The following is a 23253-nucleotide window of genomic DNA, read 5'->3' as shown; positions in this document are numbered from 1 at the left end:
GGGATGCACAGGGGTTGGGGGGCAGCTCTCACCAACTTCTGAAATTCGGGTTTGAACCCAGGAACGTGGTAATCCCAGTGACAGTAATACGATTACTGGCCTGAGGATCTTTGAGTCAGTTGGTCTGGTAGGGGAGTTTAAAATGTTAATCCCTGGTATAATCCCTTCCCTGGCATTGTACGTACAAGGATTGCACCCGCAGGAGAATTGCCTGTTTCCATCCCCAGGCTTTAGGGCAGGAGGGCAAGGCTGGGGAGCAACCCCCCAGTGCTGTGCACACACAGACACACGTGTGAACATGTGCAGACCTGCGTGTGCTCACCACATGTGTACATGCAGCTGTGTGCACTCACGTATGTACACACATGCGATCACATGTGTGCACATCTGAACACAAGTGCGCACATGCTGCTCCTGTGCGAAGCTTTATGGCTGTCCCAAAGACGTCTTGTCTGTTGTAAGAATGAGAGGTTCTTAGGGACAAGGTTTAGTGACAGTGTTGGGTTAACAGTTGGACTTGATGATCTTCAGGGTCTTTTTTAACCAAAATTGTTCTGTGATTCTAAGAACTGCAGTGACAGCAGCCAGAGATATTTGGAAAAACCTGTGCCTGTCATACTTGGGATCATGTATGGTTTTATTTGTAGTATTTCTGCAATGTCTGGCTCTGGCCGTGGCTAAGGCCAAGATAAATTGTTAATAATAGTGATGGTTTCAACTTTTGCCTACACATGTATGCGCTATATGTACATATGCACACAAAACGGGAGAGGACGGCTGGGTCATCAGTGTTCTCGGGGGTCTAGATGAAAATTTCCTGTCACACCTCAGTTGCTGTTTTGCCCTGTCAATTAGAGTACACATGCATTTAAAAAAAAGAGCTGCTTCGCATGTTTTTAAGCAAAGAATAATTTTGAAATGTACCTACCTGCAGACTTTCATTGCAGGTAGGAAAGGTTTGCCTGTAATTTTTGGTTTGTCCCTCTGGAAAGGAACATCAGTGTGAAACCATCCAGATGCTTTTCACGTCAAAGGAGGCTGGATGTATTACATATAAATAGAGGCCATCTATATTAAAGATTATATCAGTGAGGGAAAAGCTGATATCTTGTAAAAAAAAAAAAAAAGGCAGGTGAATTCACGCCAAAAGAAATGTGAGAGCTGGCCAAGGACCTGTGGGAGCCCCTGTGCTCGGGAAGAGCAGGACAGGTGGAAAAGGTGAGGGGGCAGCCCAGACCTGTGGCCCTGGGCCATAGTGGGCAGAGCCCCTGCACCCTGAGCCCCGGGGGTGCCACCTTTGGGGTGCAGCTCCCCTGGCCTGGCCATGAGAGGGCCGAGGGTGACACCCCAAGGCACAGAGCTGCAAACTCGGCCATGCAGAGTGGAAGGTTCACATCTCCGTGGGCTCCAGGAAAGCTCTTGCGGCTGTGGCTTATTTAACAAAACAAAACTTGCTCTTGAGACCTAAAAATCCTGTGCTTTTGTTTGGGCTTGTGATGTCATTTTATTGCTTTTATCGTATTAGCAAAACCAAACCAAACCAAACCAAAACCAACAAAAAAACGATCTCGGTAAAAAAGCTATGTGACCTTGAGTACAATTGCAAACATTTCTGAGTGTGAAAAAGTGATACAAAGAGCTTTTCCTGGGCTCAGGGAGGGTAGAAGGAGGAAGAGATTTGGTTTGACTTAAATAGAATATGATTTTTAGAAAATGACAAAATGGAACACTTGGTGGCTCCTGAATTAAGAGGCTTCAGTGAAAACACACTGAGATGACACCGACTCTTTTTAAAATAACCCTTTTTTTTTTTTTTTTTCCTGTACCAACACAGCTTTTTGAAGGATGTCCTACTGTTTTTCAAAAAAATTTCATTAAACTTAGCTGAAAGTAACTTATAAATAAATTGTGGATCTGCTCTGCTTTCTGGAATTTAAAGGAATAATTCGCACTGACTTAACTGGCCTCTGGCTATCCATTTAACTGGGCTGCTTTGCAGTTGCTTATCTTAGTGTTATATGTGCAATGTATCTTTTAAAGTTCCCATTCTTCAGGGACAAAACCACAGGTAAGAACATCTTAAATTCTAGCCTGAATCATCGCTGTAAGTGCAAGCAGCTGCAGGGAAGTTGAGGGACTCCGTCTTGCTCTCCATCACACTGACAGTGAAGTATCGTCTCTTTCAGTGTCTCTTTATGATAACGTCTCTGGATAGAAAAATAAAAGCACAGCATTAAACTACAGGTGTAACAGCCCTTGAAAACTCCTGTGGGTCCAAAGTACTGGGATTGCTGGGACCAGTGCTTAATAATGCAGCTGAACTGGGCAGAGAGCAAAGGGAAGATTCTGTGGGTTCTGTGCCTTATGCCTGGAGCTGGGCTGAAGAGGTTCAGGGTACACAAATAAGCCTGACCCACAGTTAGATGGTAAGAATAGTTTTCAAGTTGTATATTAGCCCTTGTAATTAGTGAGTGTTTTTCTGCTAGGGTAGCTTTAAGTTTTAAGCCTGCTACTACATATTTTAGAATGGCTCAAAGGTGTAAAATGATAAATAAATACAAAATACTAGTTCTAGTTGTCATGGTATTAGAAAGACAGTGAAGCAGCATGATTAAGGGAAAGTACATGTTGTCCTAAGTGAGTTTTTTTCTTTTCCTCGGGGCTGTGTGTTCTTCTACAGTAATGCGTTCCTCTGAAACAAGTAGTTGGCTAATGAGGGGAGACAGATTTGGCTGATGTGTTTGCACTGAGCCTCTGCTGCGGGGATGCTGCTTTCCTTTCCAATTTAAGCATGTTTTAAATTGCCATAAATTCTGCGTTCACAGATAAATAATAAAATAAGTGCAACCGCTAATCATTAAGTGAATGCGCCTCTTCTTCAGACTGTAGATATCCTTTGTTTTTACCCCCCCTTGGATAAAACCCAAAGTATTGTTTTTTTCTTTCACCTCAGGTTTAACACACTGTAGGTCGAGCCTGTTTCCGTTTACTCTAGTGAGTATCAGGGAGAATTTCTCTGGAGTTGATGCAGCTACACTTCTCCAAAGCAGCTGTCAAGGTTAGGTCAGGCCCCGAGCCTCTTACCCTGCTGTGCAAACAGAGGAGGGGATCCGATGGGGCTGCAAAATCACAGAGAAACATCATTCACAGGGTCACTTTTTTATTACTTGCATTGTGGACCTTGTGTATATACAGATGGCTCTTATCCCAAGGAATCTTTTGTTTGCTTCCCCCAGAAACAAATAGAGTATGATTTTGTTTTTTATAGTTTTCAGCGTTTGGTGTTATTTATCTTCATTAACCTGTTAATGAACCCCCCTCCCCCCCCCCCTCAGACTTCAGCCCCACACATTACGTGCCAGGTGCTGGGAATTTAGCTCTTAATCTCTGAACTCCACCCACAGCCTTCCCCAGAAGAAGAGAAAAAAAACTTTCCTGACTTGTAAGTGATGAAAATAACCACAAGGTGTCAACCTTTACCAAGCTGCAACTTGGAGCCAGCCCTGGCAACCCTGAGTGGAGGTTGTGCTGGAAAACCCAGGTACCTGCTTCGAAGTGGGGAAAATCCCCTGAGGCTTTTGAGAACATGAAAGATTGATTGTTTTACCACTAGTCTTTGCTTTATGACAATTATTTATTTCTATTTTATTTCCTTTATTATTTTCCACTGTAAGCTTTAGCCAAGTTCAATATTCTTGTCATTATGTGTATAATAGAAAAGGGAATGGGACTTGCTAGAAAGAGTGTTATCCAAAAGAGATAAGGTCAAATATTGGTGAAGAAAAAGAATCTTATAAATTTTATGTTATATTTGTGTGTATATAAATATATATGTGTATATATGTGAGTAGTAAGTTATTGCAGTGAGTTACTGTGGATCTTCTTGTCCAGTTGCTGGAGCTGTGCACCCAGCAGTCCTCTCCTGTGGGTTACAGCATCCTGTAATTATTTTAAAACAGAGCAACTGGCATTCAATAAACTATCTGGATCATCGTGATGCAGATGGCATAGAGCTGAAACTCTAGGAAAACAGAAAGGAGATTGGTTTTCCTCTGGCCTTTTCTCCTGATCTTAGAAAAATGTCTCCCAGGCGTGACAAACCCAAAAACTCCTCTCTTCTCTTAAAACTGTATTTGACATTTTCCCTTTGTAGATTAGCATTTCCATGCATTGTTATGCAGCATGTTGCTCTGTGCAGCTGGGATTTCAGCCTCTGGGTAACACCAAAACTCCTGGTCTTCCTTGTGGGTGCTCCCTTTGGGGATGCAGCACATGGTGGTCGTGGTCCTGCTCTGGACCTGAGGTGTGTCATGCTCATCAAGTGCAGTTGCTTTCTGCAAAAACACTGCCCCAAGTACCTTCAGATTCCAAGCAGTCCCAAGGATTTCTTGCCTTTTTGTTAATTTCTTATCTTCGCAGAGCCCATGCAGCCTGGGCTGAGTGTAACCACTGCAGGAGCTTGTGGGCTGGTTGCATTGCTCTGAGTCAGGTGTGATGATTTGACACTGATTAGTGTCATGTCATTAGTGTTATGAGGAACTGGCTTTCCCTGGTAGAACTGTTTCAGCTGTTGTACAAAAACGGAGAGGGAACACCCTGCCAGTCTCTTACAGTGTGAATTTGAGAGGTAGTGTTTGGTAAACTGGTTCTTGCTGGGAAGGAGTGGTGCTTGACTGGGAATTACTGATCCATGGAGGGAGATGAGGAGCTCCAGGCTGGTTTGTTTTTCCTAATATGCTTGCAGGAGTGATAAATCTTTTAGACTTGGAGAGGAAGCTGAAGTAAACCCCAATGAAAAATGTAAATAGTGCAATTATGAAGGTAATAGAGATGGAGAAGTATTTTTATGCAACACAATGGAATGGACAGTAATGAGGCAAAAATGCTGTGGGATAAAGACAAAAGACATTTCTTCCGGGATTAGAAGTGAGCTCAAAATCGCTAAAGCCTACTGGAAGAGGGAAAAAAAGGCATCCTGTTGTAGCATTTATTTTCCTTTAATAAGCTTCTTTTTCTGTGAGTCCTGAGTGTTCAGATGTAGCACACTTAGTGCCTAGTAACCCAACAAAGCTTTGATTGGTGGCTCTGCAGAAAGATTTTTCTTTTCCTTGCAGGTTTCTAACCATGAAAAGACACTGAGATCAGTTGCTTCAGAATCCTTAATTAAACACAACAAAGAAGGGCAATTAGAGCTGTGTTTTGCTTCTGTCATCCAGCAAATTTTGCAAACTTCAAAACCGTTTTCTTGCTCCAAGATTTATGATGGGGATAAATCATAATTATTCCTGTAATTATCAGTCTTAAGTAAACACGAGCAGGATTTTTTTTTTTTTCCTGGGAGAGGTTTTGAAACCCATCCAAGAGTAATTCACAAACCTCTTTTGTTGTGTAGGAAGAAAAACAAAAACACAGGCGTGGTGATTTTCCCAGGCCTTGGCTGCCTGCCTTATTGTCACTTCATGTCATGTCATTTGTCCCTTCCAGGTCCTGTGTGCCCGCTCACAGTCGAGTAGCTCCTGTTGTGCTGGATACCCTCCATGTGTGTTGTCAGAGTGGTTGCTACCCAAAGAGCTGATAATATGAACAGGCAAAAGATGAGACAAAAATCTAAGAGGATTTGAGTGCTTCAGAGGTTGGCAAAAGGGCCAGAAATACAACCTGTCACTCTGTGTTCAGAAAATAAATGCTTGTGGATGTTGCATCTCTACAAAGTGTTTCTTCCGGGGATCTTGGCTTTTGTTTGATGGTTGGTTGAAGTTGTGCTCATACCCAGCGAGACGGAGCAAGTTCTCTTCTTCAGGCATTGGAGGTGATAGCGTACACACATGATTCATATATATATATATATATAATTTATTATTATTATTATTTTTTCTGCTGGGAAGTTGGATGGTCCTGTCTGAAGACAGGCCAAATGCAAGACCTAGGGATATGGGGTCCTGTGGGCCCTGGGATGACTGGGGAGCTGGTGGCAGGAGGGAAATCTGCTGGGCAAGAAAGCTGCATGGCTTGGTGAGTTGGGCAGGAACTTCTGATGATTTTAAGGGTTTTGGTCTGGTGGTTAGGGAATGAATCTTCCCAGGCTTGTGCTGCAATCCAGTTTCCCATGCTGGTGTGACAGACATGGCTCCGGTAGACATGGTGGCAGCCAGATGTCCACTTTGCCCTCAGTGTGCGTATTCTTTGTTAACAGGGCAATATGACTCTATAAACCCCTGAGCAGGTTTCCCAAAACACGGCTGCATTTTCTTTGCTTTGCGGGATTTCCCCTACCTGGGTATGGAAATGCAACAGCTGAAGCTTTTCTTGCACTGCGATGCTGGGAATGCCCTTCCCCAGCTCTGCAATGATCAGGCTCCAAGCTGATTTATAATGCAGATGGATGTAGAGGTGCTCTGAGGCTACCTGGGAAGGTTTTTGGTTGCCACTAGATGTCCTTTCAGCCCTGCTTTCTCCCGCTGCTCCTCCAGAGCAGCCATCTGGGCTGGGAACTGTTGGCCATTGCCCAAGAGCCACCGGACACCAAAGTGCTGCAGGGCTGATGAGAGCAAGGATTGGGGCTGAACCCTGGCTGCTGGGGTCCCCAGACATCCCTCTGATCTCACACAGCTTTCTGTCATATAGTGCTGGCTAGTAAAAATGAGGATGCTTTGGAAAACACCAAACCCCCATCTTCTGTATCTGTACTGGGTATTTAATATCTCTAGTATGAATCAGGGACTGCTAGTTCATTGTTGCCTGGGCAGAGCCACTGATTAGTAGAAGTAATGGCCCAAGGAAGCAACCCTGGGGTTGGGGGTGTAAAAATAAATAAATAAATAAATAATTTATCTCAGCTTCACATGTGATATGATGACCACATGGTGGCCCAATTTTGTGCAGGCTTTTAGCTTTTTCTCTATCGAATGGTAGCCCAAACACCTTTGCAGGTGTGGTCCGTAGAAACGAAGGGGTCAATCTTTCCAGAGGTATCTGGTATATGAAAGCTCATCTAACAGTGGTGTGGGATTTTTCCAAGTTGCCTAGCTGCCCAAAATTAAGCAAAAAATTGGGATTTCTGTAAGGTGTGTATTGATACCTACAAGCACCAAACATCCCTGTAAGCCTCTGGAGCTCTGTGCTTGCAAATGCATCTGCAGCAGTGCAGTGGCAATGCCAGCTGCTGTTCTGGGGTGGGTTGTATCAGATAAAGGAATTATAGGAAGCGTGCTTTGGGGTACTTTGCCAGAACCATGTGCTGGTTACAAGGATATCTGAGAGCTCACGGGGCGCAGCCTTTCAAGGCAAACTGAGCACCTTCCAGGAAGCACTTGGCTCTTTGCAGTTTAGGATCAGAGGGAAATCAAGGTATAACGGACATGGGGGGTTTCTGAAAGAGCAAAACACAGTCAGTGAGAGCCGCAAAGAATGATCTTCAAAAATACCTATATTTTGATTTGTGAGCACATGCACCCCAACCCATTGCAGGGAACAAGTTGAACAAGAAATCCCAGCATGAGTGCTACGTATGGAAGATCTACAAAGTGCAAAACCGAGAGTTGCCCTGGCATGAAGTCAGCATGACCAGAGCTTTCAGGATGGGCTGCCTGTCCTTCTGGATCTGAAGTCCCAACTCAGCCAATGACCAAAACCAGCTTGCCTTTTCACAAAGATGCTGAGCAACTCAGAATAAGTGAAGTCTTCAGCTACTGTGCACATCTGGATTTGGATGCCTCATTTTTGGAATCTGGCTTTGGAGGAAAAATACCCCAAATCTGACTGATGTTTCATTTAACCTAATGGGAAGTGTGTTTTGGAGAGTGCAAGCTCTGGGTTTATATGAAGCCTGTTAAGTGATGTCAGGTCACACAGGAGGCCCTTTGGCCTTGGACAGGTGCAGCTCCCTGGCCATGGATCTTGGTGGCATGAGGAGTCCTGGGGGTGGTGGCTTTTTATTCACATTTGTTCCTGTTCTCTACAAATGTGGGCCTGGAAGAAACACAACTCAGTTTAATTAGCTCAGAGAGCATTTGTATTGCTGTAACGCTACCTTCAACCTCCCACCCAGGGCTTGCAGGTGACCAGTGCAAACCCCCAGGCCCCTGTGATGACTTTGCCATTGAGTCTCACTTTTGCTCCCACAGCCCTGATGAAACCTCATTAGTGCGGGACCAGCTCTCCCACCACATGCATGTGGCCAGGAAAGGTCCCCATGTGTGTAGCAATGTGGTGTGGCCTTGTGCCTTGATTTAAGGAGGCTGGGGGGATCTGGGGCATGACAGACAGCTGGACCTGCCGAGAGCACCGCACAGACCACCAAGCAGCTATCACTTCTTAATAAAATTTTTGACCACTGCTGACCTAGACTGTATATGAACAAGTGAAAGGCAAGTGGTGAAAGGGTCTGTATAACATTACTAATCCCATGTAGCGCTCTCACTGAAAAGGCAACGCAGGTCCCCCTGTTATTGTCTTTTCGCTGCAGCTGCTTGATTCACACTTGTGCTTTTATTAAAATAAAATTTGCTAGTGCAGTTTCTGAATGGGGCAGCCTGGGGGTGCCCATGAGAGGGATGGGAGGTGGGTGTGGAGTTTTGTGCACAGGGCTGGGTGCTCTGTCTCTGGGTGCTTCCAGCTGCTGTGTCCTGGGAGAGGCTTTGCAGGTTGATTTGGGAAAAGCAGTTGACTGCTGCCCTCCTTGGAAGCTCTGTTAAGGGTTTATTTACATCCTTGCAATGTAGCATCAGTGCTTGAATAAAGGAGCTGAGGGGTCTGCTTGTACTCCTGCACCCCAGGAAGGAGCAGGGCTCCGGCTCAGCCTGCAAATGTGCAAGCTGCTAGGAAGGTAAATTGGTAACTGGTGAGTGGTCAGGGTTGGTAGGTGTGTGCTCAGACTGTACTCCAGCAGCTTTTTCAGTCTCAAAGTATGAATGTATGGTCTGTGTATCAAGGAGGCTGGACTGATTGGTCTCCTGTGGCTTTGTAACCTTCCGGTGCAATAAAAAGCAAACTTTAAGGCTGGTGCCAAATCTGGGTGGAGGAGCTACCTACCTACCTACCTACCTACATATACATATATATATATATATATATATATATGTTTTAACAAAGATGTTTCAGTCTGAAAGAAAGTGGTTGGTGTTTTGTGTATGGCCTGTTACCTTCTGACGCAGTATTTCCCTTTATAACTGCAGTATCAGGGACAGCAAGGGATGCTCCTCCTGTTTCTGGGAACTTGACAAACCTGCCTGGAGATGCGTTTTAACAGGCTTGGGAAAACCAGCTCAGACACATGTTGTGTGTTGTTTTTTTTTTTTTTTCTTTCTCTTAATGGTTTTGGCTCCTGTTTCCAACAGTTGTTTTCTTCTAAGGACATAGGTTAAAGGGAACACACATATTGAACCAAACAGTTCTTTTTCTTTAGTCTCCTATTCTAGCAAGTAGGGAAGAAAAAAAAATTACAATTGGTTTCCTCTGTGGCCCATTTTTGCTGGTGGTTTTGGTCTGGCAGATGATCCCAGAGCTAAGAGTCGCTTGTCCAGGCAATACCCTGCAAGGTGTGAGTCACCCAGTACTGCATTTGGGCAACCGGAGCTGTGCACAGTGTTCCTGACGGAGCATTAACCAACTCTTGTGCAACCATATCAATACTTTTCCACGAAATACATTGCCCAGTAGTCACTAAATAAGCATAAACCTTTTATTGAAATCTGTCAGCATGTTGAAATCAAGTCTCCTCAAGGAAAAACTGCTGGTTTTGTTAAAATGTGAGTCAAGAAAGGAGAGGGGCAGCTCAGGTTTGCCTGGAGATTGGGTTCAGAAGCTCAGTCTGAAGTGGCACCTTGTGGTTAATGTCCCTAGGGGTTTAATTTCTTAAATACACTGGGATCTTCATCAAGCATTTTACCTGGAATCTTTACTTCCTTTTTTCCAGGAATCCGAAGCTTGTAGCCCCATCCTTGTGCAGAGTAGGAAAATACTTTGAAATCTGACAGCTCTTTCTCCTTCAGTTCTGCTGGGGTATTATCACAGTAAATAAGTACGTATATAGTGTGCACATATACATGAATTTTATTTTTTGGTCTGAACTGAAGGAAACCCTTGAGCTGAGACTAGGCATTGCCTTGATTACACAGTATAAGCTCACTGTTGCAGGAGTTGCACAGATCTTGGCAGCAGCCCCGTGCAAACCTGCCATTGCACATCTGGAAGCAGCTGAGGGCAGAGAGCAGTGCTGTTTGGGGAACACCAGGAGGTTTTAATGCAGTTAAGTTTTTGCTGGCTTTTTATCCATTGCTCTTCTTTTTAGGTGGGGAGCATTGTAGACTTGTTGGGTGCAAAGTCTATCCCTTTAGGCAGGAGCAGGGACTGCGTGGAAAGGAGATGGCTCACAGGATTTTGTTGCATGACTTCCATTGTACAATTTTCCCGTGTTTAATCATGATCTTTTCTAAATCACTGCATTTAACTTGTTTTCATATGGAACTGGAGTGGCTGATTTATATTTATTTAACGTAACAATAGACTAGGGGCTATAGGCACATGGCACAGCCCTTCTTTATGTAACAAGATTCCTCAGCATTTGGGTAAAGTCCAAATCCTAAAATGAGAAAGGCAAGTAGATTGGACCAAAATTAAGGTTTTTCATTCAAATGTCATCAAGGTGCTATGTCTCTAAATCAGCTTCTCTGATTCAGTATTTTTCCGCAAACCAATTCATGTAGTAAAATGTTATTAGAAGTGGCTGAAGTTCTCTGATGGCATAAGGAATTTAAGAGCAATTATCAGCTTTTTTTTTAAATATATTTTTTTATTACTTTTTTTTTCATTTGTCTTAGAAAGAAATATGAAATCTGCATGCAACCTTCTAAATATTTCCAACATTTAAATAGCATATGATAATTTAGCAGTACAGTACATTATACAGAAAGATAATACAGGGAGACTTCCTATAGTGTATTTACAAATGAAAAGGTAGTTTTGTTATTTTAAAAAGATGAATTCATTGCTTAACATTGAAGTATTACATTCAAAATAATGAATATGTTGTATTGTGACTAAAATGTATATAGGTATTTATATGTTTACCCTATCATTTTCCATAAAAAGGTACCTTTTAAATGTGGTGTTGTTGCTACAAATCTAGGAAATCATAGTCTTGAAGCTTAAAATGTCTCAGTACTGAAGCCACAAACTTCCTGTGAGAACTTCAGGTGGAAAAAAAAAATTAAACATTTTCTTAGAAAGCATTTCTAGGTCATTTTTATTACTAAGACATGAAATGTTAAATAGGAGATATGAGATGCTTCATCCTGCAGCAAGCCCTCAAGTCCATTAAAGAAGAGGTACACAAGCGATGTCGATACTCTTCTGACGATGTGCTGAGGGACCTCACTTCTGCAGTTACAACCATGACATTTTGGTGGCATCTTCCCCAGCAAACTTGTCTTTGGTCCCCGCTTAGCCCGACTAAAGTGGAGGCTGCAAATGTGAGCAACAGCCGCAGCACCGAAGCTTTCCCGCTGCGAAAGGGTGAGGGACGCGGCTGTATAACACCTTTACAAACATTACTGTTTGTCTAATGAGCTTATAAAGCTCGATTGCAATCATAGTGAAGTATGAATGAATAACAATTAAAAACAAACAAACAAAAAAACCCCACCCAAACACAAACACCCCCGATCTCTTGAAAATGAAAAGCGTGAGTTTTCCGGAGCAGATGGGTATGAAATCTGAAGTGCAACAGATGCTTGTGAAATCTGGAAGCCTTTTGCACGTGGCTATAAAATGTAAAAACTGACCCTTGGTAAAAAGTGCTTTATAATAATATAGAATTTGTGTCTTATGTCTGTGAGAGAAATAACCTTCTGCAGAGCCCAATCCTATGCCAGCCAAGGGAGTCCATTCCATTCCTCATGCTGCTTCCTCTTATTCTTCATAAACCCTAAACAGAAGGAAAGTCAAGAGCAAGAAACTTGAACTATGAATGGAAAACAACTGCTTTCCAAATAATAGTGATAAAATTAACAACAATAAAATAATAAAAATCCCCACAAACAACAACAAAAAAACAGAAACCAGAGTTTTAGCCTTTGCTTAAATTGGAAAGTAAGTTATTGACTTCAGCAGTCACCGGATTATTGTAATCCATAAAGCATCTGGGAAGAGGGTTGGACTTTTAAACCCTCACATCTTGCAGGCATGTGGGGAGTAACATGCTCTGCCATGATTATCAGGATACAAAGATGAAAAAAATCCGTATCTGCTAATACACTTTAACCACTGGAAAAATCCTTCTTTCAGATAAAATGTTGAAGTATAACATGAGCTGTACTAGATAATAAATTCACAGTATCTGTTATGTTTGGAATAATATTATAGGCACTATTATTTACCTAGTTTGCATCCTGGGAAGACCACTTGACAGGCTTGTTTGCTGAAAAATTCCTGGCTCTTTGGCAAGTGTGCATGAAAGTGGTTTTCCAGGGCATGGGGGAAATGAGGAGCAATGGTGATTTGGGGAAGAGATTTATGTTTGGACTATATTTAAATTTCATTTACATTTAAATTCCCTGTCTTTTCCTGGGGAGCAATTCAGTGGGTTTGGTACAGCTGGCACTGAAGTCACTGACAAATTGTTTATTAGTTATGAGGACTTGGTTTCAATCAGGCTTTTTGTGTCTGAAATAATTCCTTGATGCTTCTTCAACTGCAGTGTTGGGGACCTGCTGGGTGCAATGTGGGGGTGACATTCTGCAGCGGGGTGATGCCAGCCAGCGCTGGACACGGCAAAGCAAGGTAAAGCATCGAGGGTTGCACTCCATCCCTTCTACATGGTTGACAGCCAAAGCTGTAGGGAATCTGGGCTTGCCATCCCTCCTTCTAGCCCAGTCCCCATCCCCTGGCTGGACTATGGGAAAGCCTCAAGCTGACCCTTATTTTGGGCTACAGAGGAGACCATGAGCAGCACTGCTAATATCTGCAGACAGAAGCCACTCTGCAGAGCCCACACCTGGCCCTCACATCCTTGCACAGGGCATCCCTCCTCTCACTCTGCGCAGGGGAACTCTGCACATTTCCTGAATGCACAAGTGTCTCTCATCATCTTAATGACAACCCTATTAAACAAAACAAAACCAAAATGGAAGAGTGCAAATCTGTGGTTATGCAATAGCCAGGTCTTCCCCATGTCCTCTGTTTATGAAGCCACAGGGGCTCAAGGGATCCAGACAAGGGTTCAGCACCCACCACCGCTCGTGGTGCCATGACATCTGTGCCACCGGCACTGCCTGGCTGTGGCAGAGCTTGATGGCATTCTTGGACCTGCCAAGAGGTGGGGCTTGTTGCTTACTGGCCTCATTTGCTCTCTAATTTTGGGGAGCAAATTTCCCATTGGTTGAGGAGGATCAGGTTTGGTGGGACTGTACTGCCTGCAGAGGATCCTTCTTGGTCATGGCTGGAGAGGTGCTTAGAGTCAGGCAGGTCCCCTTAATTACAGACAGGGACATCACCACTGACCATCAACCAGCAGGAATTGCTTTCTCTCACTCTTCTATCTATGACTGACGGCTTGCAAAAAAAAAAATAAATCTCTTTGCAAGGGAGAAGGTGGCAGAGCATCTTACCAGCTGCTTTTGTTTGTTTGTTGTTTTTCTGGGAATGATACAGTAGTTAAAATTGGCAAAGCTCTGCATCATCAGATATTGATGATTTTGAGGTAATTAAAGTGTGTGACAGTGCACACTCTTCCCAGCTATGCTGACTGCTTTCCTTGTGGCTGTGTGGAAGTAATTTAGCTTTGCATCTTGCTTTTTTACCCGTAGAAGGGAGGTGAGTGTATGTAAATAACTGAGAACATCAGCTGATGAATAGCTTAACAGAAAATAATGACTATTTGTAGTTGGAAGAGCCTGATTCTAAAATAGAAGTAAGGACTGCATGTGGCTGGAAAGAAATAACATCAAGAACATCCATTAATAACTGTAATTTTGGTAATGAAATACATCTTCTGTGGATAGAGTATTTGCAGTGTGTAAATTTTCCTAGGAGCTCTCTGTCTGAAAGCTGCTGATTGCCCAACTTGCCACTGAGATTTTTCTCCTCATCCATTGAGTAAGTTCATACTTACCTGCCTTTCTCTTTCCATACTCTGTACCACTTCAGCAGCCTCACAGTGTTTTGGCGTTTGGGGTTCAGGCAGTGCTGCTGCTCCCCTCTCACCCGTGTCCACAGAGTCACGCTGCAAGAGAAGCAAGCACAGGTTATGGAAGTTGAGGAAAATGCGGCTTTTCTGCCCCCACTTCAGATAAACGTCAAAATCGGTTGGGGGGCTCTCACCCAGGTGGGAAGTGTTCATGGTTTGTGTTTTAAGGCAGATATTTGTGTTTATTATCATAATATTGGAGCAGACCTTCAGCTGTTATCACAGAATCACGGAATGTCAGGGATTGGAAGCAACTTCGAAAGCTCATCCAGTCCAATCTCCCCACCGGAGCAGGAACACCCAGATGAGGTTACACAGGAAGGTGTCCAGGTGGGTTTGAATGTCTGCAGAGAAGGAGACTCCACAACCCCCCTGGGCAGCCTGGTCCAGGCTCTACCACCCTCACTGAGAAGAAGTTTCTTTTCATATTTAAGTGGAACCTCAGTGCAGTGCGATATTGTCCACCATTAGACTAGGCTGTATCAGAGGAAGAATTACTCTTTTTAATCAGTGGGTTTACTCTGACTGTCTTTTGAGATTAATAGCTGATTTAATTAGGGCTCATTCAGGCAACTGCAAGGTGTTTTGCACAAGGAGTCGGTTGCCTTACAGTCAACAATATCACATCCAAGAGAAAAGATCAGACACACTTCATTGGTTATTTTTTTCTTTTTTTTTTTCTTTAAGTGCACAATATTTTCCTTGCACATGGCAGAGTGCCTGTGTGACCAACAGACTAACTCTGAGCCCCAGCACACAGTCCTGAGGGCCTCAGCCTGCTCTGATCACAAGCTGATCCTGCTCTCCCTGCCAGCAGCAGTGGTTTGGTGTCCCCTTATTGTCAGGACAAAGCTTGCTGGGAAACAAAATGTGGCAAAAGTCTTCCTTTCAGGTTTCCTTCCAGAGGGCTTAGTGAAGCCAGCACGGGTTTATCTACCACATTGAGGTGACACAAGAGACCTGGAGCTGCTTCCCAAGAGGGTGGATTTCCAGAAATGTCAAGACTGCTATCACTTCTCAGGGCTCAAAATAAGACAGTCTTCTGGTTTTGTTATTAATTTTGTGATTAAAAAAAATATCACAATTTTAAGTGGAATTAGTAGTTTTCTGGAAATACCATCCATAACAGGGAAACATGGTTTTCTGTTTAGCTAAAATACTATAATGGGATTATTTGAACACTGCTAGAAACGTGAGTAAAATGATGACAGAAAAACAGAAATATCTGTGCATACTGATGGTCTTTTTTTGTAGTTTGGTTCAGAAAAGAGCTGTTTATCTTCTAACACAAGGAAAAGTTCCTTGCAGACTCTCCCAGCTTACCTGCCTGGTGCAGAGGGGACGTGGAAGCGAAATGCTGCATATTACCTGCATGAGCTGAGCTAAGGGTCTCACCATGTTTTCTATCTCAATGTTTTACGATGTGATCAAATGGTTCTTTCCATTCAATTAACCTTCTTTGCTCTGCTTCTCTGCTCCACCTCCATCAGGTGTGAGCTAAAGTCGCAAAAGGACAAGGTGTAACTTTTGAGTTGTTTTCTGGGAGGATGTGTCCCTTTCCCCAACCCCTTTGAAAGCCTCCAATAACCTCTGTGGCTGTGGACATCAGGAAGAGAAGGGTCACTGCTAAAACCTATGGATTGTCTCTGCTTCAAGGATGTTCTCAGCCAAGGGGAATTTTCCTGCAGCTTTGAATAGGAGTGAAACCAAACCCTCACTGGAGACACAAACTATGTGAGTTTTAAGGGACTTGAGGTCAGCACAAAGTTTCTGCATCCAGCGGCCACCTTCTCAGCTGTGCCGTCTGCACTGGCTGTTGCCAGACCTTGGCTTGGATTTCTTTTCTGAGAGACCATAAAGGGTATTTCCAGAAAGTGATGGACAAGCCAAATCACAGGAGAAGGAACAGGAGTTACTCAGAAAAGCAGCAAGATCTATGTTTGCACCAGGAGCTGTGAAGGACAATTCTGGATTTACTGGAGCCTGCAGTCTAAGGAGGAGTTGATGCATGGTTTGCTTCTAAGGCAAACAACCAGGGCTTTTCTCAGGCTGAGATGTGTTGCTTTGACACCATGCACATGCCTTTTGCTTTGATGCTGGAGGCTGGACAGCAGAGGAGATGTTCCCAAGGCAGCCCCATGGTCCCCTGCAGTTCCTGTGCAGTCCCTGGTGCTGTGGGCACAGGGTTGTTTGGTAGCAATTTTGGGCACCCTGAGCTGATGTGGTCTTGCTCTTTGGGATACTGGTCCAGTAGATGTAAGGGGATGTGCTGAAGAAGAGGCACTGTGGCAGCTGATACCCTGAGAGAGGGGCTATTTGGATGGGCTGCAAGAAGAGGTTGAGAGGGATGGAGAAGGGACTGAAGCACCAGAACGTACACCTTCAGACAGATCCCTGTGCGAAAATCCTCCCAGTACATCCACTCATCCTCTGTAGCTGGGATGAGTGTCCCAGCTCAATGTTTGACCCCCTCAGCATCTTGTGCCCCCATGCATCTCATCCACAGGGCTGGTGGGGCTGCACCTCTACCTACAGACACCCTGTTCCCAAGGCCAGCAGGTGGCTGGCTCTGGTCCCTTCACCTGAGCCAGTGCTGCCACCACCTCAGCTGTCCCTTGATAAAGGGCCCCAGTGGTGCCCATTTCCCATCTTTGGCTCAGCCGTCCTCACCCTGACACATCCCCACTCTTTGGGATGGGGCAATAAATGCAAGGGGATTGGATTCTTTCAGACAGAAAGAGTTAAACCTCCCTCCTGTTTTCTGCTGCTTTTCCTCATTCCAGGAGACAGATACACACACACACAATTACTGCTAGATGCACAGTGAATCTTGATAGGTTTTGACAAGACTGAGGACTCAGTTTAGCTACCTCTTACCCTGTGCCACAGCTCTGCTGGGGGGTTATGGCCCCCCCGACAAATTCCTTCCTAAACTGCACACATGTAGCTACTTCTTCTCTGCCAAACATCATTTATATCATAATTCTCCTATATGAAAAGATAAGAGAGCTTTCAAGGAGATCAGGAGGGGACTCTGAGCTTTGACAACTCATTTTAGATGGTCACCACAGCAACAAAAACTCAGTTGCAGGAATTCAGCTCTTCTGTGCCTTGTCTGGAGACTCCTGGATCAATTGGTTCTTGGAATATTAATTTCAGCTTGTTTTCAATACTAATTTCAGACTGCACCAGAGTAGCTGGAAAGGCAGTGGCAGCAGCGGCTGAGCCCTGCCTGCCCCACAGGCAGCAGGAGCAATGGGACAGCAATGGGACAGCTCTGTCCCCACAGCTGCTGCAAACCCAGGGACACACTCTGGTTATGAATAGCATTGCTGGGCATCTGCATAACTATCCAGCTGGGAAAGCAACTGCTCGTGCAGTGTTCCAGCTTTCCTGACTTTCTGATTAAAGGTTGCATTAATGAGATTTATTTTATATCAACCCAGCCACCAGCTGCTTTCAGGCAAATGCCTGGAGTGGGATGTGAAGAGTTAGTGCCCCTCTATACCAACCTTTTGCTATTGAAAGGTCAGAGCAAACAAAGTAAAGCTGCAAGGAACTGATTCAGGCAGCGATGCTCTGCAAGCATTTTTCTTTTCAGATTGCTGTCAGCTGATTAGGGCTTCAAAGAGGTGGGTCTGATGTTCCCTGAGCTAAGCTTTGCTCACAATGATGCTGGTGTAAATCTGGAGGAAGCCTAAGGAAGCTCGACTCTCCATTTCTCCTCCATAAAACCTCTGCCGAGTCTGGCAAGTCATTTCTGTGTGGGGAGGATCAGGCTTCGATGGTATCTCCTTTTTTGTGCCAGTCGGACAGGCAGGATTTGGCCCCGTGCACATTACAGAGCGCTGAAAGTGACATGCAGCTTGGCAAGACAAGGCTCAGATCCTGCTGTTAAAGCATCTTTCTAAGATTAAGTGAATGACAAACATTCAGTGAGGGAGCATAAACGCTGGAGCAAATCAGTCCTTGGTGTTCTGAGGGTGCAGCTTCTTTTAGGATCCTTTTTTTCCTTCTTAGTTGGCAGAGGGGCTCACTGCTGTCTTCTCTCAGTTAAAATTGAAAACCAACTTTCTTTTAAGCCAGAGATGAGAAAAATCCTTGTATCTGCCTTGGTTCAGTGAGTCACTACATCACCTTGATATTTCACGGCAGGATTGGTCATGGCTTGCAGTGAGATGGGGAGGAAAGTGTTTCCTTACGTGCTGGGTAATCCCATCGAATGCAAGAGGGTGGCTCTGGTACAAGACAGGCAAAAATCTGGCTGTGGCTGAGGTAACTCATCCTTGCAGAAACCACCACGGACCAAACTCTGCTCATGTTCTTACCCTGCACACCCCAAATAACTTGACTAAATACTTCTGGATTTTGCATCAGGCAGCTTGGAGTAGGATTTGTCCCTATCTTCACTTGAGCTAATGATTTATCCTTTTATCACTACCTGTTTGGTAAATATTTCTTTGAGCAAAAAAAATGATGTCAAAAAATGATAGCTTGGTTTTTGGTCAGAATTGCACATTTTCTTGCATCAGATACAGCAAATGCCTATTCCCAGAAATTAGCATGCCAGGGTGTGAGAAAAAAAAGAACAAAGAAGGAACTTGCAGTATAAGGTAAAGCAATTCAGCCGATAGGAAACAGAATGCAATAAATGAAATAAAACTTACATAATCATCTCTTCCACACAAAACGGGTACCTCGGTTTTATTTCCAGCTTCCGTACGTTAGAGAATCTTATCTTAGGACCTTTTCTTGAACATTTGCACTTTACGCCTACAAGAGAAAGCATTTTCTCATGTGCCTGCACAGCCTCCTGCATACCAAGCGTCCCTTCCCTGCCAGCCTATGTGCACACACAAACTTCGGTTTGGTCTTTCAAGCCTCAGTGGGAAAAGATTTTTTTTTAAATGCCATTGAGCTTAAAAAGAGTCGTATTTTCTTTGCTATATCCCAGAAAAAGGTAGTGACTCTCTGGGAAATATGTTTTAGAGCACTACGTGTGTTCTGAGGCTTTGTAAATCTGAGAGCGTTTTTTAAAGTGCACCTGCTGTGATTAAATGTAATTGTATTTAACAAAAGGAAATGGAAGAGTTAGAACTTGCTTTAAACCGAGCAAGCAAATGCACATCCCAGCTACTTTCTCTTTCACTTATGTCTCTCTTGGACTTTGTAGGACTTTCAGTAATTTCTTCTCGCACGGATGCTGTGGTGCATTTGCAGCCAGACAAAAGCTGAGTGTTTTTTAAACCATCCCTTTTATGCACGGCCGAAAATGCACACTGGCACACTTGGTGGAATTTGTGCTATGAAATCCAGCTCTGTTCTACTTTCCCTGTGAAAACCACCCTTGGTTTTGAAGGAGATATCTCCTGAATAATGGACAACATGGTGTGACCTCCCACACCATGAGTTGGGGCTATTTGGCTTCCAATGAAGTCACAACTTTGTTGCATGCATTTTATCTCTATTTCCACCTTTAAAAAACTCACAGCTACCTTACCCCACAGATATAATACATCACTTTTCCCAGCGTGCAGGGGACAGCTAAATCAAACTCAAGGCTACCGAGAAGCAAATAAAAACTACCAGAAAAGCAACCCCCTGGAAAAAATGTTTACATGGCAATAAGCAGAATAAACCAACTTACCTTCTGCGCTGGCTAAGCACATCGCGATGAACAGCAGAAGCAAAGCTGCTGTCAGGAGCTTCATGGTGAGGCAGCAGGTACCTGCAGAGACGCCGGGGATTTTAATGAATTTTCTCACTTCGGCTTTGTCTCCCAGATCCCCTTGTCCCTGGGGCTGGATGTCACCAAGGAGAGGACAGCAAAGAGCGGTTCCCGGCGGTGCTGATGCCCTGCCACTGCCTGCGCTCCTCCTGCGCGCCTCCTGCGCCCTGCCCGCTCCCTGCCCGCGCTCTGCCCGCTCTCTGCCCGCTCTCTGCCCGCGCTCTGCCTGCGCTCTGCCGCTTTCCTCTCCTTGTCCTCTTTTAAAACAGCTCCCGCTGCCCTTGCTGCCGGCTCATTAATATGCAGAACGACTCCGTGGCTCCCTGCGCTTCCTCAGCCCCAGCAGGGAGCGAGGGGGGGACCGGCACCCCGCGGCCGCTCCTGCCCCGGGGGGGACCCCCCGTCCCCGCCCCGAGCATCCCGGGGGTGGGAGCGCAGATGATGGGGTGGCTGCTCCTGCCCAGCTGGGACATTTCTCACCAGGAGGAGGTTTGCTGGGGGGGGGGGGGTGTGGTATTTGTGTGAATGGGGCTGCTAGGTGGAAAAAACCCGGTTTGGGAGTGCTCCAGAAATACCCGTGCACCTTGGAAATGGAATTTTGGAGAAGTCTCACCTGAGGAGGGGTGTCACCTATTGACTTCATTAATATTATTTTCTAGCTTTAAAGAGCTTTCAAATCTAAAGGAACACTTAGTGAATTAAATGAGAAAAAAATATTCCTAAGAGCACTGTTAGGCGGGTTTAGCATGTGGAATGTTTCAGGAAATAAGATCAATTTAGGGTTGCTTTAATGAACACTCCAGCAATGTTCTGCTTTGCTAAGAATGGGGTAGTAACACGCAGAAACTTCATGGATGTAAATACATGTTCCCTGTCCCTTGCAGAGTCTGTTTCTGATTTTGGTAACAGCTAAAATACCATCTTTAAAATCCAGATTCCAGACTCTTGCCTGCGTAACTGAAATGGGTGAAGATCAGAGTCGGTTCTCTAATCTCCTTCATAGTAATGTATTCAAACCATATTGCAGATAAATGCCTGTGCTTATCCGCGGTTCATCTCAGCCCCTCTCCCAGCCCACGCTCCCCATTCCTCCACATTAAATCCCACCGAAACCAGCCATCCTGCCAGTTCAGGCAGCGCTTGGGAAGGACACGCCATGCACTCCCAGCTCTGCTTGCATTTTAAGCTTCCCACATGGCTTCGTTCCTGCCGACTCCCATTGGCAGTGGCCATCCCCACCGCGTTCCCAGCCCGGGTGTTGGCAGGCTGTGAGTACAGCCCTACCACACACAGCCTGCACGTTGCGCGCAGGCAGCTGCCTTGTTCTTGGCCCTGGGTTTCATGCGAGACGTGCCGACATACCGGGAACAGCCTGCCTCTGTTGCCCTGCATGGGATGTGGAAGCAGGGGTGGGCGGCACGTTGGGGACAAGGCTGGGGGCGGGGGGAGACAGCCAACGTGGCAGGGAGCTTTTGGGGTGAAAGCCCCGTTGCCGAGCAGGTTTGTACAGCTGCTGCTGGTGCAAGAAAGTGGGGGGGTGGTATGATAATTTTTGTTATGCTTTGGGCATTTGCACTGTACAGCTCCAAATCAGCTCCTGAGGCTCCCATTGTACCTTCCTGAGGATGTGTTGGGGTGTGTGTTATTAAATGTCAACACGATGAAAGAGAGAGGTTTGTTCGACAGCCTAGTGATAAAAACATGTACCTGAGGCATGGCAGATCTTGGTTCAATGGTTCAAACCCTTGAAAGAAATTGTCTTTATCCAATTCCTTGTATGAGGAAGGAAAAAACTGCAGGATAGCAGAAAAGGCTCATTTCGAAGTCGCTGTCAGCTGGGTGATGAGGATGCTTGCTGGGCACTGGGGAGACTTGGCTTAAACAAACTCCTCCATATCCCATCCAGAGCTGTAATCCTGCCCTGCTATGGCTCAGAGTAATTCCTTCCTCGGCAGCCTCCTCTCCACTGTGCTCAAGAACAGTCTTGGGGGAAACTGTGGGATAGGAAAGCCATTTTTTCTGCCCCTTTGCTAATAAGAATTTGGGTGCAGCTTTAGCTGACAGCAATTTGAACTTCCCCCGAGCTAGGAAACTTGTGTACAGGCTAGAGAAAAATTGAAGGAAATTCTTGAGTGAAAAAAGTGAATCCCCTCTTCTTGTATGACTCTTGCTTATGTTGAAAGAACCAAGCTTATTAGCTATTGAATAAGTGAAATTCAGCTTTAGTTCCAATTTACATGTAGAAATGGATGTATTTAAGGTGTGTGTAAATACAGTAACTGCTTGCTATGTGACCAAGCAGTTTGGTTTCTTTATGCCAAGTGCTGGCTTTGATAGTAATTATTTCTGAGAGCTCAAAGGTGTCTTTTTCTTGGTGTGACAGATTTTGGTGGCCATGTACAGCTGTCTCTGTCACCTGCTCTATCTCAAAATGATGAACACAGAAGAGGAAGAAGTTTTAGCAAAAGATTTGAAGGAAAGGAAACATGTATGGAATTCACCACAGTCTGCCCCCCAAAAAACCCTAATAATCCAAATATATTTGCTTTGTGCAAGCATATGCTGAGCTGCTCAGCATATGCTGGTGCTTAATGTGCCTGCAGTATCTCCAGCAGCTCTGCTAAGCCCCAGCAAATGTGTTTTGGGAAGTAGCTGGTGTTTCATGAGGCTGGGGAGGGCTGTGCTGGGTGAGCCATGGGGTGAGCGCCAGTCCAAGCATCCCTTTCAGCCCTCACAAAGCCACCTGATTGCATCGTAATTAATCAGGGCTTGGGTTTTGCCTGCCACAAAAGGAGTGTTTCAGACCAGATGTAGTCGTTGAGGTGTAGCTGTTGTTCTCAGCTCTGCAGATGGGACTTGTTTGGAGCTGTGCCCGTCCCCAGGGGAGCACAACCATACCTGTGCTCTGAGTGTATCACCCGCTTTGTCCCACTAATTAGAGGGGCATTGTCACTGGTGAAAGCTCTGTCATTTAATCTTATTAACTATGCTTTTCAGGCCTCTGCCCCAGCATAAGTCTCTCTGGCAAACCAAGGTGAAACTGGGCTTTATTTCTGAGGTAAGACCTGGTGGGAACAGAGGGGATTTGCCACCGCCAGGGGAGTGGTTTGTGGTTATCTCATCCTAAAATAAGAAGGAAGAGGTTTAGCAATGGGATTACAACCCAAAGCAGAATCTTCACCATTTTCAGCCACCTGGAAGTAGAAATGTTTCATGCCAAGCACAACATGTAGCTGAGCTGCAGCAAAACATTTGCACTCTAAGGCATGGAGACAAACCCCAGACACACGCTGCCATCGGGGAGGCCCTTTGAAGTGGCAGCTATTGGAACAGAGCTGCAGAC

The 23253-nt window shown here is 44.9% G+C and overlaps 1 protein-coding gene and 1 long non-coding RNA gene across 2 annotated transcripts; one reads left to right on the top strand and one right to left on the bottom strand.

The window, feature by feature from the left end:
- The first annotated feature begins 3359 nt into the window (after positions 1–3359).
- LOC110359428 (uncharacterized) lies at positions 3360–5701 on the top strand. The gene is made up of 2 exons (XR_002414614.2): positions 3360–3541; positions 5485–5701. It is a non-coding gene; the product is annotated as an uncharacterized LOC110359428 (long non-coding RNA).
- A 5067-nt stretch (positions 5702–10768) lies between these two features.
- On the bottom strand, positions 10769–20310 carry CXCL14 (C-X-C motif chemokine ligand 14). The gene is made up of 4 exons (XM_021289255.2): positions 19830–20310; positions 18850–18955; positions 14108–14218; positions 10769–11923 (listed from the first exon to the last, which is right to left on the bottom strand). The coding sequence occupies exons 1-4, from the start codon at positions 19891–19893 to the stop codon at positions 11908–11910; spliced, it is 297 nt and encodes a 98-aa protein (XP_021144930.1). The 5' UTR covers positions 19894–20310; the 3' UTR covers positions 10769–11907.
- Between the last annotated feature and the right edge of the window lie 2943 nt (positions 20311–23253).

The sequence above is a fragment of the Columba livia genome, chromosome 14 (genome assembly GCF_036013475.1).
Source record: "Columba livia isolate bColLiv1 breed racing homer chromosome 14, bColLiv1.pat.W.v2, whole genome shotgun sequence".
Lineage (NCBI taxonomy): Eukaryota > Metazoa > Chordata > Aves > Columbiformes > Columbidae > Columba > Columba livia.
The sequence above is the reverse complement of the archived record's forward strand: the minus strand, read 5'-3'. Positions and strand labels throughout refer to the sequence as shown.

Excerpts from the sequence above, each read along its gene's own strand:
- CXCL14 (XM_021289255.2), bottom strand. The coding sequence starts at position 19,893 with ATGAAGCTCCTGACAGCAGCTTTGCTTCTGCTGTTCATCGCGATGTGC. Across the intron at positions 18,956-19,829 it reads GTGCTTAGCCAGCGCAGAAG|GCGTAAAGTGCAAATGTTCA; the intron begins GTAAGTTGGTTT and ends TTTCTCTTGTAG. Across the intron at positions 14,219-18,849 it reads TGTGTGGAAGAGATGATTAT|CGTGACTCTGTGGACACGGG; the intron begins GTAAGTTTTATT and ends CTTCTCTTGCAG.